At 43.5% G+C, this 17,606-nt stretch overlaps 1 protein-coding gene across 1 annotated transcript; it reads right to left on the reverse strand.

Moving 5' to 3' along the window:
• Positions 1-9,671: 9,671 nt before the first annotated feature.
• Positions 9,672-10,540, reverse strand: LOC105053710 (uncharacterized). Its single transcript, XM_010934967.3, has one exon. The coding sequence runs from the start codon at positions 10,456-10,458 to the stop codon at positions 9,856-9,858; it is 603 nt and encodes a 200-aa protein (XP_010933269.1). The 5' UTR covers positions 10,459-10,540; the 3' UTR covers positions 9,672-9,855.
• Positions 10,541-17,606: the final 7,066 nt, after the last annotated feature.

Here is a 17,606-nt window from a genome sequence, read left to right on the forward strand (position 1 = left end):
CTATCATAATTTTAACTTAAAATATTATAATATTATTAAAATTATCTTTAAGAGATATTTTTTTAATAAAATCTTATAATATTAATTTAAAATATCATAAATTTAATTTAAAATATAATAATATTATCAAAATGATCTTTGAAAGATATTTTATCTACAAGATATCATAATTTTAATATAGAATATCATAATTTTGATATAAAATATCCTAAAAATATTAAAAAATATCTATTTTAAGATATTTTATCTATAAAATATTATAATATTAATCTAAAATATCATAATTTTGATCTAAAATATCATAATATTGTCAAGACTATCTCTAAAATATATTTTATGTACAGGATATCATAAATTTAACATAAAATATCATAATTTTGATTCAAGATGTCATAAAACTATTAAAAAGTATCAATTTGGAGATATTTTATCTATATAATATTATAGTATTAATCTAAAATATTATAATTTTGATCTAAAATATTATAATATTATCAAAACTATCTTTAAAAAATATTTTATCCATAGGATGTCATAATTTTAATATAGAATATCATAATTTTGATCCAAGTTATTATAAAAATATCAAAAAGTATACTTAAGAGATGTTTTACTTATAGGATGACATACTATTAACCTAAAATATCATAATTTTGATATAGAATATCATAATATTATCAAAACTCTATTCGAAAGATATATTACTTATAAGATATTATAATTTTAATATAAAATATAATAATTTTGATACAGAATATCATAAAAATATCAAAAAATATACTTAAGAGATATTTTATCGATAGGATATCATAATATTTATAATATCATAATTTTAAACTAGAATATCATAAAATTATGAAAGATATCTTTGAAAGATATTTTACTCATAAGATATCATAATTTTGATCTAAGATATCATAAAATTATCAAAAAATATTAATTTTGATATATTTTATTTATAAAATATCATAATATTAATTTAAAATATCATAATTTTAATTTAAAATATTATAATATTATCAAAATTATGTTTGGAAGATATTTTATCTATAAAATATCATAATTTTAATAAAAAATATCATAATTTTAACTTAGGATGTTATAAAAATATCAAAAAATATATTTGAAAAGTATTTTACCTATATGATGTCATAATATTAACCTATAATATTATATTTTTTATCTAAAATATCATAATATTATCAAGATATTTTACCTTCAGGATATCATAATTTTAAAATTGAATATACCTAAGATGTTATAAAAATATCAAAAAATATATTTGATAAATATTTTATCTATAAAATATCATAATATTAATTTATAATATCATAATTTTAATTTCAAATATCATAATATTGTCAAAACAACCTTCGAAAAGTATTTTACATATATAATATCATAATTTTAATATAACATATCATAATATTGATCTAGGATATCATAAAAATATTAAAAAATATATTTGAGAGATATTTTACCTATAGAATATCATAATATTAATCTATAATATCATAATTATGACCTATGATATCATAATATTATCAAAATTATCTTCAGAAGATATTTTATATGTAAGATATCATAATTTTAATATAAAATATCATAATTTTGATCCAAGATGTCATAATTTTAATCTAAAATATTATAATTTTGATTTAGAACATCATAATATTGTCAAAACTATCTTAGTAAGGCATTTACATACAGGATATCATAATTTTAATATATAATACTATAATATGAACCTATAATATTATAATTATGACCTTGAACGTTATAATATTGTCAAAAACTATTTTGGATAGAAATAATAATATCCTGACTTATTATATGACTTCTCGAAAAAATTTACATGATATATTGTATTCAAAACTAAAAAAAGACCTCAATTTGAACTTACTTAACAATTAACTTCGTTTAACGACTAAAGGAGCAGCTGTAATAAAGGAATTACAAAAAAATTATAATAAAGGATTCACACATGGTATTTTACTTCCTGATTGGTGGGATATATTACTTCAAAGGATAATATTATCTAAATACTAGCCAACAATCTCGAATACCTAGACACTCAGACAGAAGCTCAACAAAATGAGGAAGAAGAAAGAGAATAGTATTCATAATGTCCAACCAGACTGCAAAATAATAAAATACTTCATTTTGGAGGAAAAGGATATTTTCATCGTGTCTAATTTGAAAAATAGATTATGACATACATAATGTATTCAGCGATGAGACAGCACATTGCAGCCATTTTCTTTATATCTTTAGATTTTGGTTTGATGCGAAGCTACATTTGTTACATCATGCCACGAGAGTGGTATATGGATCAATTGGATGATGCGATGCACTCTCCATTAGATTGTCTACACGACGGGTGATGTACAAAGAATTTTGCTTTTATTTAGTTACATTTCATTGTCATTACACTTCTTTGGGGCTTAGTTGGTTGGTTGAGTCTTCAGCCCATCAAGGAGGATGGCTCGATCAAGCCTTTTAGGATGCTTTTACGATGTCAAATGGGGGAGTGTACCCGTTAGCTGCAACAAAAGCTAGAAATTTTTTGTAAATAGTTATTGAGTATTTTAAGGAGGTGTCTTTTTTGCAATCAAAATTGGAATCAGAATGAAAATCAAAATAGTTTGAATTCAGAATCAGAATGGTCAAATTTTTCAAAACATTTTGTTCATGACTGAATCAAAATCAGAATCGGAATAAAAATTTAAATTCTTATAAAAGAGTAAAAAATAAATTTTAAATAGATTGAATCATTTTTATTTTACTATAAAATCAAAATAAAAATAAAATTCTTCTTAATTAAATGATTGAAATAAAAATCATTCATTCGTATTCCAGTTTTAGACTTCACCAACACCACCTCCCCCCCCCCCCTCGCCACACACACTTAAGGCTGCAAATCAATCCAAGAAGTCGAATCAATTTCCGCATTAGATTAAGAAATTTTGGGAATTGATGCCAAAGAAATTCAGCACCTTTAAAATAAAGCAACGGTATTTCCATCAAGTCCGGTACTAATGTATCTCACCTCTAGAATAAACCCAGTGCTAAACACCACAAAAGAAAATAACGGTGACGCCAGTTGCATGAGTGGAAATAAGTTGCTACTTTATAGACTTTGAAAAGGAAAAAATGCATAAAATTTTGAAGAGCTTGTTCCAATCTGGAATATATGGCTTGTTCATTCTGCCTATACGATCAATGAACTTTCAAAACACCTCATCTGGAGGTTCCTGCATTTCCAAAGGCTCTAATTGTCGTTGCCTAGTTTGTCCAGCAGGTTATGGGGTTCCTTACCAAAAAGAAAGGAATGCTAAATTTCTCGACTCGTTGTGTCCTCCAAGAACAACCCTAACCCAACTAGCAACCGAATAATGTTGGAATTGAGCATAATCAGGAAATTGAAGCCGTTTCCAAGTTACAAATCATCAGACGAGACCCACAAGCAGCATAGTGAAAATGAAACTGCAAAGCAAAAAAAAACCAAAAACAGAAACAAAAACAAAAAACAAAAACAAAAAAAGACAAAACAAAACAAACAAACACAGTGAACATCACGACAGTGCCAAAATTAGCTTCTTTTGCGTTTTTACAGAACCAGATGCCAGAAGTCTATAAACACTCATCGACGAGTCCAAGCAAGTAAGAAATGCAGAAATACCTTGCGGTTGCGCTTAAAATAACATGAGGCCTCAGGAAGCTTCTCATATCCAGTTCCTTCAACTCGTAGCCTCCCTGTACGTCCACATCTTTATGCCCTAGCAATTTTACGTTTTAGCAATTTTACGTTTACAATTATTGCTGTAGACTATAAGACTCATTCATATTAACAAGATCGATCATTGATGGATGCATGCAATGTGGCATGTTTAAATACATGCTGGCATCATGACTGGAAGCAAAGAAAATCAGAATACAGTATAAAAATTGCAACGCATGTCAAGAACAACGACTTGAACAACAGAAACAGAAGAAGCTAATTAATGCCTAAGCATACGTCATCCTATCATACTACCTAGTTTATTCTCTCTATCTACCTTAAGGACGAACCACATTGTTTCTTCCAAAATAAGGTTTCAGAGTTCTCTTACTGCATTCACAGCATTAAAATAGAAATTTGGAGACCTGTCTGCATGAGAACTTGTATGTAGCACACCATGACTTTTAGCAGGTTATCATAAAGAAAGGATAACTTTAATTTTGCATTCTTTGTCAATAAGCATAGTGGGCCAGCAGATTAACCACAACGAAGTACTGAATGCAAGTAGCCTGTTAAAGTTTCCAAGTTTAAACAAAATTCCAAAAACAACACCAGCGTGACTCAAGCAGCTTCAGGCTCTACTCTAATTAATATGCATCAAACATACTGACATGACCTGTTCCTCCAGAAGGAAGGAAAAAAAAACCAAGCGGCCCTGTTGGAACCAAAACCAGGAGTTGCACCCATACCAATGCCAAGTATCAAAGTGCTACTCCACGGCAAAATTGGAGGGTCTGGATAACAAAGACTAAATTGATAAATCAGCAAAAATATTTCATAAGAACCAACAAACATAAATATTAAGAATAATTCACATCATTTCAATTTTGAGAGAAGAATTCCTACTTGGTGTTACTAAATGAGAGAAAAAGGACACAACTCAAAAAGAGAAAAAAAGAAAGAAAACCCCTAAATACCAACTAAAGAAATCTACAACATTCATAATATTGACTTCAATTCCAAGGTAGGTTTTCACCCCTTTTTTTTGGGCCAGATATGAGTACTTTATTTTTTACATTTTTCATATACTTTTTGATAAACCAAATTAAACCTCAGAACCACATACATAATATGTACAGAAATCCATAACTCTCCTACAACTCGATACACATCTCCAAGGGGGTTCTCATTGCATCCTTTACGTTTCACACATTCATATTTATCAAAAGAAATAAAGCCTACTGCTCTTTAGCATCAACAATGCCGAGATGTCTGAGTTAGCATTGGCTCTACAACTGATGCCAATACACTAGGAATTGGTGTCAAACCAAAGTGAACTTTGACAAGAGTATGTAGCTTGCCATGAAATAAAGGCCGATTAGCTGGTCGAGAAACATACCATATTACTTGTGTAGTTTAACATCATGCCATTAGAGAGCGAAACCTCTATGATTTACTAGACCTTGAAAGACTCAAAATGGTGAGAAATAATGCAAGATTCAGAGGGCACTTACATCTCAAGCCATAAATTACAAGTCATGAAACCAGACAGCATTTCATTTTTTTTAATTACTGCATGTTAATAAATAGCAAATAAAATGGCCAAGTTTTTACATCTTAATTACTTCAATAAAGTAATAATATTAAATAACAGTAACAATCAGAGAATAATAATAACTATAATACTATAAACAGCCAAGTTGTGTTTGTTTCTAAATTTATTCTATGCTTTTACTTTCAATTCATTTCTTAAAATATTTGTTAGCAGCTTACAATTGTCAACCAAGGTTGAGAACTCAGAATGGTTTGCAGTACCAGACCAAGCCGGTCCATATCGAGTATACCAACTCATACCAGTAGCTAATCGGTACTTGGCACACCCCATGTACCTAGTGCTGCTACCTAAAACCAAAACATACCGACAATGGACTAATTGGTTACTGATAAGGGTACCAAAACTGGTATTGCAAAGCTTGGAACTTAGCATCATTGGACAATTTCAACAGTTTTTGCTCTTTCCTTTTAGGGGGGTGTATGATGATTATAAGATATTTGCAATTTCTTTTTTTAATTATTTCAATCACATCCAAATTGTGAGAAATATGCAAAATCTACAAGGCTCATTAAAAATTCAAAAAATTCAAGAAAATAGAACTAAAAAGAGCAGACAACTATGATCTAGTTGGTTCCTATATTAGGCTTTGGCAAGCATGCTAGCATACCTATAACCCTGAAGCCATGCCATAAGCTGTAGAATTTCATTGTTATTAAGGGCTATCTTACAATAACACTACAAGCTTTTCGAAGATTTTTCTCACAACTTGCATACTGGTTTCTTTATGATTTTCTCTCTTTTCACTTGACCCTTGAATATAAAATGAAGCACCTCTATTAAGGCCTTTTAGATCTTTGCTGAATATTTCTATTCTACATCAATCAATTTTCCATCACTTTCTTCTCACTTGGTGCAACTCCTACAGCTCCTCTACCATACAAATATTTCTAACCCTATATCTCCTAAATTTAACATCTTTATCTGATATATCTGGACTGTCTTCTTGTTTGTCTGGCCAATATATCCAGACTTAGTCTTCTTGTTTGTCTGGCCCCACTTCATTTGCCATCATTCCTAAACCATATGAAGTTGAAGTTGTGGACCATGTTATGATGTCATAGATTCTTTAGTCATCAGCAGATGCATTGCTTACAATGACACCCTGAAAAAATACTTCTCCATTTCACACTCCAAACTCTGAATCTGAGACCTATCTTTTCAAGCATATCTCCTTTCTTTTGTATGATAAATCCATGGTAGCAGTCAATAAAACTAAGGCATCTCTTGGCACAGCAATTTCAAATCAGTTCTCATTTTCAATTCCCATTTGCATTTCCAATGAAATTACATTTTTTACACTATACGATCTTTCTACAGGGTTTTAGGCCCTTGCCTCAAAAAATTCCTGCATACTCTACTCAAGCATTTAGTTAATCTCAAAAAATGATACCCACTAGTGTTGCATGAAGTTGTCATAACAATCATAAAGCATATACAGCGGCTACACTTTATTTTCCATCATATTTGTGGGACAAAGTTGGGGCTCCCCTAGATCGTAATAGAATCCATTGCAGAAAAGCATGAATTTAGGTGGCAAGGTAAAACTAAAATATGAGCAAATCACATCCATCCAAAATCATCTAAACTATGATAAGAAACTACTTTCTATGACTCCACAGTTCCCGAATCTTGCTCTCCCAATCTTCTACTTTACCATAAGCTTATATTGACATAGAAAGACCAAAAGCCTATAAAGTTGGGCTCAACAAACAATTATGCTTATGGAGTTCTAAGTCCTATTATCCATATACAAGCAACCTTCCACCTTTTCCACTTGACATGGTGGACCCATCAAAACTGGAAAGCTTGAAGAAAAGTTAATTAGGAATTCCATCAATAAATTCTGCATAGCAAAATATGGAATATTTTTTCTTTGAATATGCACCAGTAAAAGCTTATCAACCTTACAGGCTTCTCACTAAAAGTGATGTTAACCTTTAATTCATTCAGGTATGCAGAAAAAACTGGTTACAAGTCAAGTCAAACGAATTTCCATTCAACACCAAAGAAACAATAGATGATCAAAAGCATTGGCATACACTTGCACAGAAAAGATTCTCATGTTCGTGCAGTGTTTCATTTTCCCAAATTCACCCCAAGAATATTACTCAAAGCACCATTGATCATTAGCATCATTAAGACCATTCACAAACTAAATATGAGTCTATGCATAAGCCACATGTTTTCATAACCCCAACAAATCATATTCTGTATTTTTTTTTATCTAATTCAACAGGATTTTACAATCATCTTCTGCTGCTAATGGATGAAAAAATCAAAGCCCACACACAAGTCCTTGGAGGTTTCAATTTTGTATTTAAAGTTTCGAGTCAAAGAAGACAAGAAATAAGAGAGGATATGGAATCTATCACAAGAAAATATTTTTTTCCATCCAGCACATAGTCACCTGTCTTCATATTATAACTTCAGACCTCCCCTCAGCCTTAAAATTAAAGCATTTAATCGGCTTCATAACACAACCCTAACAAACCCAACACTTTCTCCATCCAACATGACGCCTAAGACACTTTCAACATAAATATAACAAAAATAGAAATCGCAGTTTGAGTAACATTGACTGTCTTAATCAAATATTCAAAGCTATCCAGCTAAGCTTGTAAAGATCAATCTTGCCATAATATCATGCTAATGGATAAGTTTATGTCCATTGTTAAATATCCATGATCCAATAATGGAATCCGACATCAATCCCTTAGGCGGTCAAAGCAGTAGATCTTGGCATCCTTTGACCATAATGATTAATGCTGACATTGGATGAAGCAACAGAAAAATCTGTTAGTATCACCGGAATTAAATTTTCTTATGAGACCTTTAACCCATCAGATTGACTCCACCACAAGCTTCTTCTACCAGACTAAATGACTGGCCTTTTCACAGTCACCAACAACAAGATCATCTAAATAAAAAAATCCACATCATCTTTTCTGAAGATCAAACTCCGTGCATAGTTCTTCATGCCTCTTTGTAACAATTTCAAGACAAGCCTCCATGGTGTTGGTCCACTTTCTTTGATGCAATTTCATGAGAAACAATTATAATAATTGAATTCCATATGTGTTTGTTTTCCATTTAGAGAAAAGGAGTGTGCAACAATGAGGAGAGATCAAGAGATGTGCAATCAACCATGCCAAAATTTCGGGTCGAAAATCTATCTTCAAGTGACACTATTGTGATCTTACCTCAACCCTGTACAAGAGCGGCACCTATAAGCTAGCAACTAAAATCCTAACATATATTTACAAAATAAATTGCCAGTGAAACTAAATGTTGATTTTCCTAGCCAACCAATACCTAAGTCTAAGGTAAGATACTTCAAGAATCATCATATTTCCAGCCTTAATATGAACTAAATAATATATAACAAAGTAACGCATACCATCATCACCAAGCTTTTGCCAACAAACATTGATTGGGCACAAAGCATGACTCACAGTTGAGATGTCTCAATAGACTAACAGATTTCACAACCAGTTGTCAACCTGTTATGATCCCTCTATACATTGGTGCCAAATTCCTGGTCAAGGCAAATCAAGGAAAGAAAGGACTTGCCATGAAACATATATGGTCTCTAGTAGCCTAGCACTTCTACTAATGCAACCTGCATCAAAATGACTCAAGCACTGCTCCTGCTTCCAGCAGCTAAGACATGGCCAATTGGTGTTCAGTAGGTAGGAAAATCCACCTTATTGGTTATAACTTAAAGGCATCAATAAATCAAAGGACCAAATGAAACACAACATCCGACAAATAAAATATATGACCTAAAATATCCCGATCTATACCAATCCATATTGCATCGTAACACTTATATCTTTGTTTCTCTAGTCTCATTGAACTCTTAATGTAGCATATGCTCTATTTAGCCAACAAAATCCTAATTAACTCATTGCCCCAAGAAGCATGACGTCAATGGCATTGCAAGCCCCTAACAAAACTAGAGCGAATAACATCAAATCAACAAAATTCAACTGCTAAGGAGATTATTACTGTCCTCTCTCTAGCTTACTAAAAGATGTACTATGCTTTGAGGGATAGGGATACAAGTCTCCATCAGTATATCCCCAACAAAGGCTCCTTAAACTCATTATATATTGGAACCATATTTATATCAATTTGCTCTCTTTTAATCCAGATTGATAATAATCATTTGTAAATGCATGTAATATACTACCGTTGTAATACAATCATCAAAAGGAGAGAACGCCCAAACGTTAAACAAGTAAAATCCAAGAATAAAGCCAACCAAATTCCACCAACTTAAACCTATCAATTTCCAAGGAATAGAAGAGTCCTGCAAATCACAATCACAGCGAATTAAACACTAAATTCCAGACATAAGTATTAAGAATGCAACATTTCAAGTCAAACCTCAAAGAGGAGAGCCACTTGACATCACACAAATTAACACAAACCACGAGACTATGCAAATTTATGTATCATATATATATATATATATATATGTAAGCACCCCCGCCACTATTCATGGAAGCCCCTAATCTTAATTTCCCTCAAGCCCTTCTTTAGCCGGGGCCGGCTCGGTAGCGGGGATCTTGACATACCCGGACTTCTTGGGGCTCTCGTCGACCTCCTCCTCATCCTCGGAGTACCCATCGGCGCCGCAGATCTCGTAGCGGTTGGTGACGAGGGACCAGATGAGGTACATAGTGGCGGCGGTGAGGGCGCCGCACCCGACCCCGAAGAGAAGGCCGACGACGACCACGAGGATGTCCTTGGCGCGCTCCTGGAGAGAGCTGAAACCGAAGGCGGTGGCGATGGGCTCGGTGGGGAGGGCGGCAGCCCGGCGGGGGAGGTCGGGGCGGCGGATCTGGGCAGGGCGGATGTAGAGATCGCCGAAGGAGGAGGCGGCAAAGAGGGGAGGGAAGGGGGTGACTATGCGGTAGACGGCAAAGAAGCCGGTGGGGTGGGTCTTGGCCGGCTCGCCGACAAGGGAGCCTCCGGAGGAGGAGGAGGAGGAGGAGGAGATGGTGTAGGATATAAGGAGGGTGTTGCAGGGGTGGAAGTGGGCGCCGGGCCTCGCGGTGGCGGCGGCGGAGAGGAGGGAGAGGACGGCGAGGAGGAGGGCAGCAGCGGAGGCGGCCATCGCGAGATGGGGGAGCGCCAGAAGGGATGGGTAGATGGTTATCCACCACCACCGATGACGGTGTTTAAATAGCGGGGCCGAATTGACTCGCGTTCTCCACGATTAATCCCGTGTTCCGCTCCACGCCGCGTTTTATCGGGTCTTTGAGCGAAAGAAGGATTCACCTTCCGACGGAGTTCGGATCGCTTTGAGAAACGTGCCGTGTTGACCAAATTTAACTCCGATCCTCTCAAGTTTTTAGGCCCATGAGAGTCTGGCCTTGAAAACATAGATTGGATCTATGTGATGCCTTTCCCTTAGCTAATGCAGCCTTATATGACTCCAAAATGGGTCAAACATTGGATAACAACTCAGCTCAAAATTCATAGTTTTGAAATCTCTAATCCCTTTTTCACTCTGTTGGTGCAAAAATCCGTCTGCGCCAGAGAAGCTGGAGTTGAGAAAGCCGCGGTCGCCGTCGGGACCTGCAAGGAAAGTCTAAACCGGAGGTGGGGTTGCTCCGACAAGATCCTCCGACGCTCAAGTCAGTTCTCTGCCTCAACAAGAATGGAGTGCTCGAACGGAGAGTTTAGCAGAGTTTTGGGATAAGACAAAAGAGCTTAAAGAATAACGTATCTGAGTCCCCCTTTTATAGGCGGGGGAGGCAACGGACTGATGGCGACGTTTGTAACCGCCTGGTAGTGGGCCGCCCATGGTCAGGGGAATTGATTGCGAAATATAATGGAGCAGATACATGGGCATCACCTCGACTCGCCACGTGGAATCTGTTATGAGGGGTGGAGCAGCGTCCGTCGTCAGGAGAATCGCGTGGTATCCGTCGCAGGAGGTGGAGCAGGTTCGTGGCCGTCACTGTGGCCTGCCAGGGGATAGTGGAGCTGCGCGAAGTCCGCCACAGGAAGTGGAGCAGGGCGGCTATGGCTACTGCGGCTTGTCAGGGAATGATGGTACCGCACGGAATCCGCCACAGGAAGTGGAGCAGGGTCGTGGCCATTTTGGGGGCCTGTCAGGAGGCGTGGATCTGTCGATTGGAGCTCGGTAACGGCCGGAGCCCGGTTTCTGTAGGAGTCCTGGCGGAGCAGCAGTTGATACCGAGAGCGGAGCCCAGCTCCCATGGGAGTCCGGGCGGAGCTGCGCTGATGTCGACAGTGAAGCTCGGCTCCCGTAGGAGTCCGGGCGGAGCTGCACTTGCTGATGGCGGTGGAGCCCGGCTCCCGTAGGAGTCCGGGCGGAGCTGCACTGCAAACAAAGTTAAGGGTGAAATCCGGCTCTGATAGGAGTCTGGATTGAGCTTACCATCCGTTGATACTGAGAGCGGAGCCCGGCTCCCGTGGGAGTCCGGGCGGAGCTGCGCTGATGTCGACAGTGGAGCTCGGCTCCCGTAGGAGTCCGGACGGAGCTGCACTTGCTGATGGCGGTGGAGCCCGGCTCCCGTATGAGTCCGGGCGGAGCTGCACTTGCTGATGGCGGTGGAGCCCGGCTCCCATAGGAGTCCGGGCGGAGCTGCACTGCAAACAAAGTTAAGGGTGAAATCCGGCTCTGATAGGAGTCCGGATTGAGCTTACCAGCCGTTGATACTGAGAGCGGAGCCCGGCTCCCGTGGGAGTCCGGCGGAGCTGCGCTGATGTCGACAGTGGAGCTCGGCTCCCGTAGGAGTCCGGGCGGAGCTGCACTTGCTGATGGCGGTGGAGCCCGGCTCCCGTAGGAGTCCGGGCGGAACTGCACTTGCTGATGGCGGTGGAGCCCGGCTCCCGTAGGAGTCCGGGCGGAGCTGCACTTGCTGATGGCGGTGGAGCCCCGCTCCCGTAGGAGTTCGGGCGGAGCTGCACTTGCTGATGGCGGTGGAGCCCGGCTCCCGTAGGAGTCTGGGCGGAGCTGCACTTGCTGATGGCGGTGGAGCCCGGCTCCCGTAGGAGTCCGGGCGGAGCTGCACCTGCTGATGGCGATGGAGCCCGGCTCCCGTAGGAGTCCGGGCGGAACTGCACTTGCTGATGGTGGTGGAGTCCGGCTCCCGTAGAAGTCCGGGCGGAGCTGCACTTGCTGATGGCGGTAGAGCCCGGCTCCCGTAGGAGTCCGGGCGGAGCTGCACTTGCTGATGACGATGGAGCCCGGCTCCCGTAGGAGTCCGGGCGGAGCTGCACCTGCTGATGGCGGTGGAGCCCGGCTCCCGTAGGAGTCCGGGCGGAGCTGCACCTGCTGATGGCGGTTCCGCCGTGGGTTCCGGCTGTGGGTATTTTATACCCAACACCAGTCCCCCTACATCCGAGTTTTGAATTTCAAACGAAGGAAGTACACAGAAGTACAGCTAGAATCGTCCCTTCGAATCCCGCGCCCCGCCGCTTCCAGATATTTTGGCATTAAATGAGCGCGTGCCGGAGTCTTTTCGAATTGGGGCGGTACGAGAGGATGCTTCGAAGACCCCGCAGGTACGCTGGCCTAGGTACGGCGCAATTATGACCCTGCCAACCGCCAGCCGCCTTCAGCCGTCTGCCACGGGGAGTGGGACACGCGTCGGATGCGGACTGGCCTGGGGGGATTCGAGATCATTATGGCGCTGGGTCCCAGGGCCTATTTAAACCCGTCCTCCCCCCTTCAGGCGCCCCACTCCGTTTCTGATTTCTTGCTGACGTCTGTCATCTCCCCGAGAGTCTGCTCTAGCGAACGCCCTCTCGAGCCGTAGGCGCCTTCCGTTTCTCGCTCCCCAGGTCCCCAGAGCAAGATAGGTTAGTGCCCACCTTCTTCTTCTTACCGCCTAGGGTCCTCTCCTCTTTTCACTTCTTTTATGTCTTCTCCTGGGTTGACCTCCGGCGTCTCCCTCCCTTCTCGGCTTGCTTTTCTAGGGCCCTTTAGGTTCTCCCCCAAAGAAAAATGTCTTCCGATTCTTCTGCCCCCGTAAGTTCTGGGAGTTCTTCTGCTTCAAACCCCCAGGCCCCTGTCTCTGCGGACGAACCCGCGTTCGGGGCAGGGCCTCGCCCGGTTTTCGCTCCGGGCGCCATTCCTTGTTCGTCGACTCCGAACGAACTTCTCCTGATAAGGGCTCGGTACGGGGTCCCTTCAGAGTACGATCTGGAGCTTCCTGGCCCCTCTGATCGGGCCAGCGCTCCCCCTCCTGGTTGCTTTTGTTTGTACCAGGAGGCATTCCGTGCCGGACTCCGGCTTCCGCTTCCTGCTTTTGTTGCCACCTTCTTTCGTTTCTTAGACATTTCTCTCGCCTCTGTCGCCCCGAATTCCTTTAGATTTTTGATAGGGTTTCTCTCCCTCTGTTATATAGCCGAGGTCCAGCCTTCCCTCTCCCTGTTCAGACATTTCTACACCTTCAAACGCCATCCTTCAGCGAAGGACTGGTGGTACTTTTCCCCCCAGTTCGATAAGAAGGGGTTGCTGAAGGGCGCCCCTTCTTCGATTCACAACTGGAAGGGGAAATTTCTCTTCATTTACTATCCGACCTTGGAACTGGGCCTGCCCCCTTGGGGGTCTCTGAGGGATTCCGTCCGCCGGGCTCCCAGCCTGGGAGAGAACGACCTTCAGGCCGTCCAGAAGCTCCTGAGCTACCCCGCTCCTTCCCTTCCAAACCTACTGAGGGAGCAGCTTCTTTTTAACATCGGCCTGAGCCCTCAGGATCCAGCAAGTATATATCTTTCCTTTTCTTGCCTTCTTCTTCCCTCTCTTTCTTCCTCTCTCTTTTTTCCTCTTTCCTCTTTCTTTTCTTTTTCTTCTTCTCTTTCTCTTTTTTTTTTTTTTTTTTGACTCTGGACTGATCGGTGCCGCTTTTTCCTTCTTCTTTTCTTTCTCTCTTTTTTTTTTTTTTTTTTTTTTTAGCAATGGACGCCGACGCCACATGGATGCTCGCCAAGGCTATGAGAGCCCAGAAAAAGAAGGGCGCGATGACCTCTGGCTCGGCGAAGAGGGCCAGGATGGAGGAGACGAGCTTGGCTGCGCCCGTCCAGGCGACCCCGGCAATCGACATTCCTTCGGATGCCGAGCCAGCGGCCCCCCGGGCTCCCCCAAGGAGCCCGCCGACCGGGGTCCCCATTTCGGAGGTCCGCCCCGCAGAGGCGCCCGTCGCGGGGAGGAGGAGAAAGTCGGTGGCCCACAGGCCGAGCAGCCACCGAGCCGCCGCAGACGAGTCCATCTGCTCCGAGGGGGGATCGGAGAACCCCTTCAACGACAAGGCTCTGATCCGTCGGCTGCTCGATGGTTGCATTCTGTCCGATGTCGTGGAGAGGATCGACCGTGCCGATCCCGAGCAGCGGGCCTGGGACACCTTGGGGTCCTTTCTTGAGGTAAGCGGATTTTTACTGGCACAGTTGCTCGATCTTCGTTGTGATTCTCTATCTGTCCTTGCAGATCGGGCACCAGCTCTTCGCCTATATCGAGGCGTCGGGCCGCATGAGAAGGGATCTTCTGCGGGCGGAGGAGCGCTGTCAAGACGAGGTTGCTCGTCTTCAAGCGAAGACGGCCGAGGTGGCCGCCCTCCGGGAGGCCCTGGAGAGGGAGAGACAAGACCGGGAAGAGGAAAGACGAGCCCGGGAGGAGGAGAGGCGAAGCCTGGAGGAGTTGGCAAGGAAGGCGAGGTCGAGGTCGCCCATCTGGCCGAGCAAACTCCGGTTCTGATCTCGGAGGCCAGGACTCTTGCGGTGGAGTTCAAGGCCTCCGCGGAGATGAGGGAGCTGAACGTCCAATTCGGCCTGGAGGCGTTTACCAAGGGGTTCGAGCTCTGCCGAGAGAGGGTGGCCAGTAGATACCCTGACCTTGATCTCGACTTTTTGGAGGAATCTGACGACGAGGCCGCCCCTTCGTCCGTTGCTACCGCAGTCGCACCCCCCGCGCCGAGCTCTCCACCCCCCACCCTCGAGGTCTGAGACCTCCGATCTTGTATCTTTCTTTCGTCGCCATATTTTCTTTCCGCTTGTCTTCAAAATTAATCAATAAAGTCGAATTTCTTATTGTGGATGGTCTTTCCTTCCCCCTGCTCCTTCTTCTCTGCCTTTTTTCTCGTAATGAGCTTGGTCTTTGACGTTTGCATCTTCCGATGGCAGCGTCCCGCCGAAGCACTCCCCTTGCCCCTCGGGGTTCCGCTGAAGTCAACTATCCAACGGCTCAAAAAGGAGGTCCTCCACCTGACGAAGAAGTTGAAAAAGTCAGAGGACGAGCTCCGCAAGTCGAAAAAATGCTATTCCGAGGCCGCCGCTGAGGCCGCCCACTTCCGGAGTCTCCAAGTGAAGGCAATCATGGACTACAGTCGGAGGAAGGCGAACTTCGCAAAGGAGCTCGAGGAATGCACGAAGAGCCCAGCGACCGAACTTGGGCTCAAGAAGCCAGTATCAGTGCCCTTAAGGTGGAGCTGTCAGCTGCGAAGAGGAGGATCGACTAGCTGGAAGGGAACTCATCCCGGCTCACAGCGCGGGATGAGCAGATATGGTCACAAAAAGTTTCTGACCTTCAGAAGCAGCTTCAAGATGCTGAGATGAGCCATGATGTGCAGCGTGCCAGCTGGCGCCGGCAGGTAGAAGAGTATAAAAGGAGATTCCGTCAAGCGGCGGACGAGGTCGTTCGTCTCCAGAGGCAGCTGGTTACTAGGGCGCAGCTTACTAACTCCCAAGATACCGAAGAGCTCCACGCCCTGAGAGGCACCGTCGAGGGGATTTCTGTCTCCCTTGGGGAGAAGACAGCTGAGCTGCAACAAGTAAAAATTCAACTGGGGCTTGAGCGGAAGGCCGTCGCGGACGCAGAGGCGGAGTCCGAAGTTTTGCGGAAGTGGCATCGGGAAGCGGAGGCTGAGAGCCGGCGACTTCGTCAGGCGCTCCAGGATATGCTGCAAAAGAAGGAAGAACTAGAGGAAACGGTGGAGAGCCTGAGGCAGTCCTGGTTGGGGGATGGAGGTGATCACCCTAGGTTAGAGGGAGCAGGACCTCCTTAGAGTTCTTTTGTAGTCACCCCTTTTTGTAGCTGCCCCTTTTTCTTTTTTCTTGTCGTTTTGTCCCTCTTTCTCTGGCTGTCCTGGTCCTGTAGTACATATATCGGAAATGAGGAAAAAGCTCTTTGTGTTACCTTGTCCGCGCGTAGCACCGATATTGTCGTTCGTTGACCCTCTCTCGTCGTTTGGCCTGTTTGGCTTAGAGGTCGTCGTGGGAAGGGGCTCTTCCCTTTCTTCTGATCTCGTCATGTGGCCAAGCCTCGCCACCGTTTTGACCCTTGCTGGCGAAGCAGTGGATGGAGCCCGGCTTTCTTAGGAGCCCGGGCGAAATCTTTCTTGGCGGTGGAACCCGGCTCCCGTAGGAGTCCGGGTGAAGCTTACCTTGGCGGCGGAACCCGGCTCCCGTAGGAGTCCGGGTGAAGCTTTTCTTGGCGGCGGAACCCGACTCCCGTAGGAGTCCGGGTGAAGCTTATCTTGGCGGCGGAGCCCGGCTCCCGTAGGAGTCCGGGCGAAGCTTATCTTGGCGGCGGAGCCCGGCTCCCGTAGGAGTCCGGGCGAAGCTTATCTTGGCGGTGGAGCCCGGCTCCTGTAGGAGCCCGGGTGAAGCTTATCTTGGCGGCGGAGCCCGGCTCCCGTAGGAGTCCGGACAAAGCTTATCTTGGCGACGGAGCCCGGCTCCCGTAGGAGTCCGGATGAACTCTCCTTTGGCGTAGAGACCCGGCTCCCGTAGGAGTCCGGGTGAACTCTTCTTTGGCGGCGGAACCCGGCTCCTGTAAGAGCCCGGGTGAAGCTTATCTTGGCGGCGGAGCCGGCTCCCGTAGGAGTCCGAATGAACTCTCCTTTGGCGTAGAGACCCGGCTCCCGTAGGAGTCCGGGTGAACTCTTCTTTGGCAGCGGAACCCGACCCCTGTAGGAGCCCGGGTGAAGCTTATCTTGGCGGCGGAGCCCGGCTCCCGTAGGAGTCCGGGCGAAGCTTACCTTGGCGGTGGAGCCCGGCTCCCGTAGGAGCCCGGGTGGAGCCTTCCTTGTCGTAGGAACCTGGCTCCCGTAGGAGTCCGGGTGAAGTCTTTCTTTGTCGTGGAAACCCGGCTCCCGTTGGAGCCCAGACCTTCCACATTGCTCATGTCAGGACGAGGTTCTCCTCCTGTTCCTGTCAGGGCCGTGGGGGCACGTTAGGGCATTGTAAGGCCTCTCCCCCCATCCGGTCTAAAGGAACTGGGCCTTCGACTTTGCT

The sequence above is a fragment of the Elaeis guineensis genome, chromosome 11 (assembly GCF_000442705.2).
Source record: "Elaeis guineensis isolate ETL-2024a chromosome 11, EG11, whole genome shotgun sequence".
Lineage (NCBI taxonomy): Eukaryota > Viridiplantae > Streptophyta > Magnoliopsida > Arecales > Arecaceae > Elaeis > Elaeis guineensis.

Bases quoted from the DNA above. Each gene is read 5' to 3' on its own strand.
- LOC105053710 (XM_010934967.3), bottom strand. From the start codon at position 10,458: ATGGCCGCCTCCGCTGCTGCCCTCCTCCTCGCCGTCCTCTCCCTCCTC.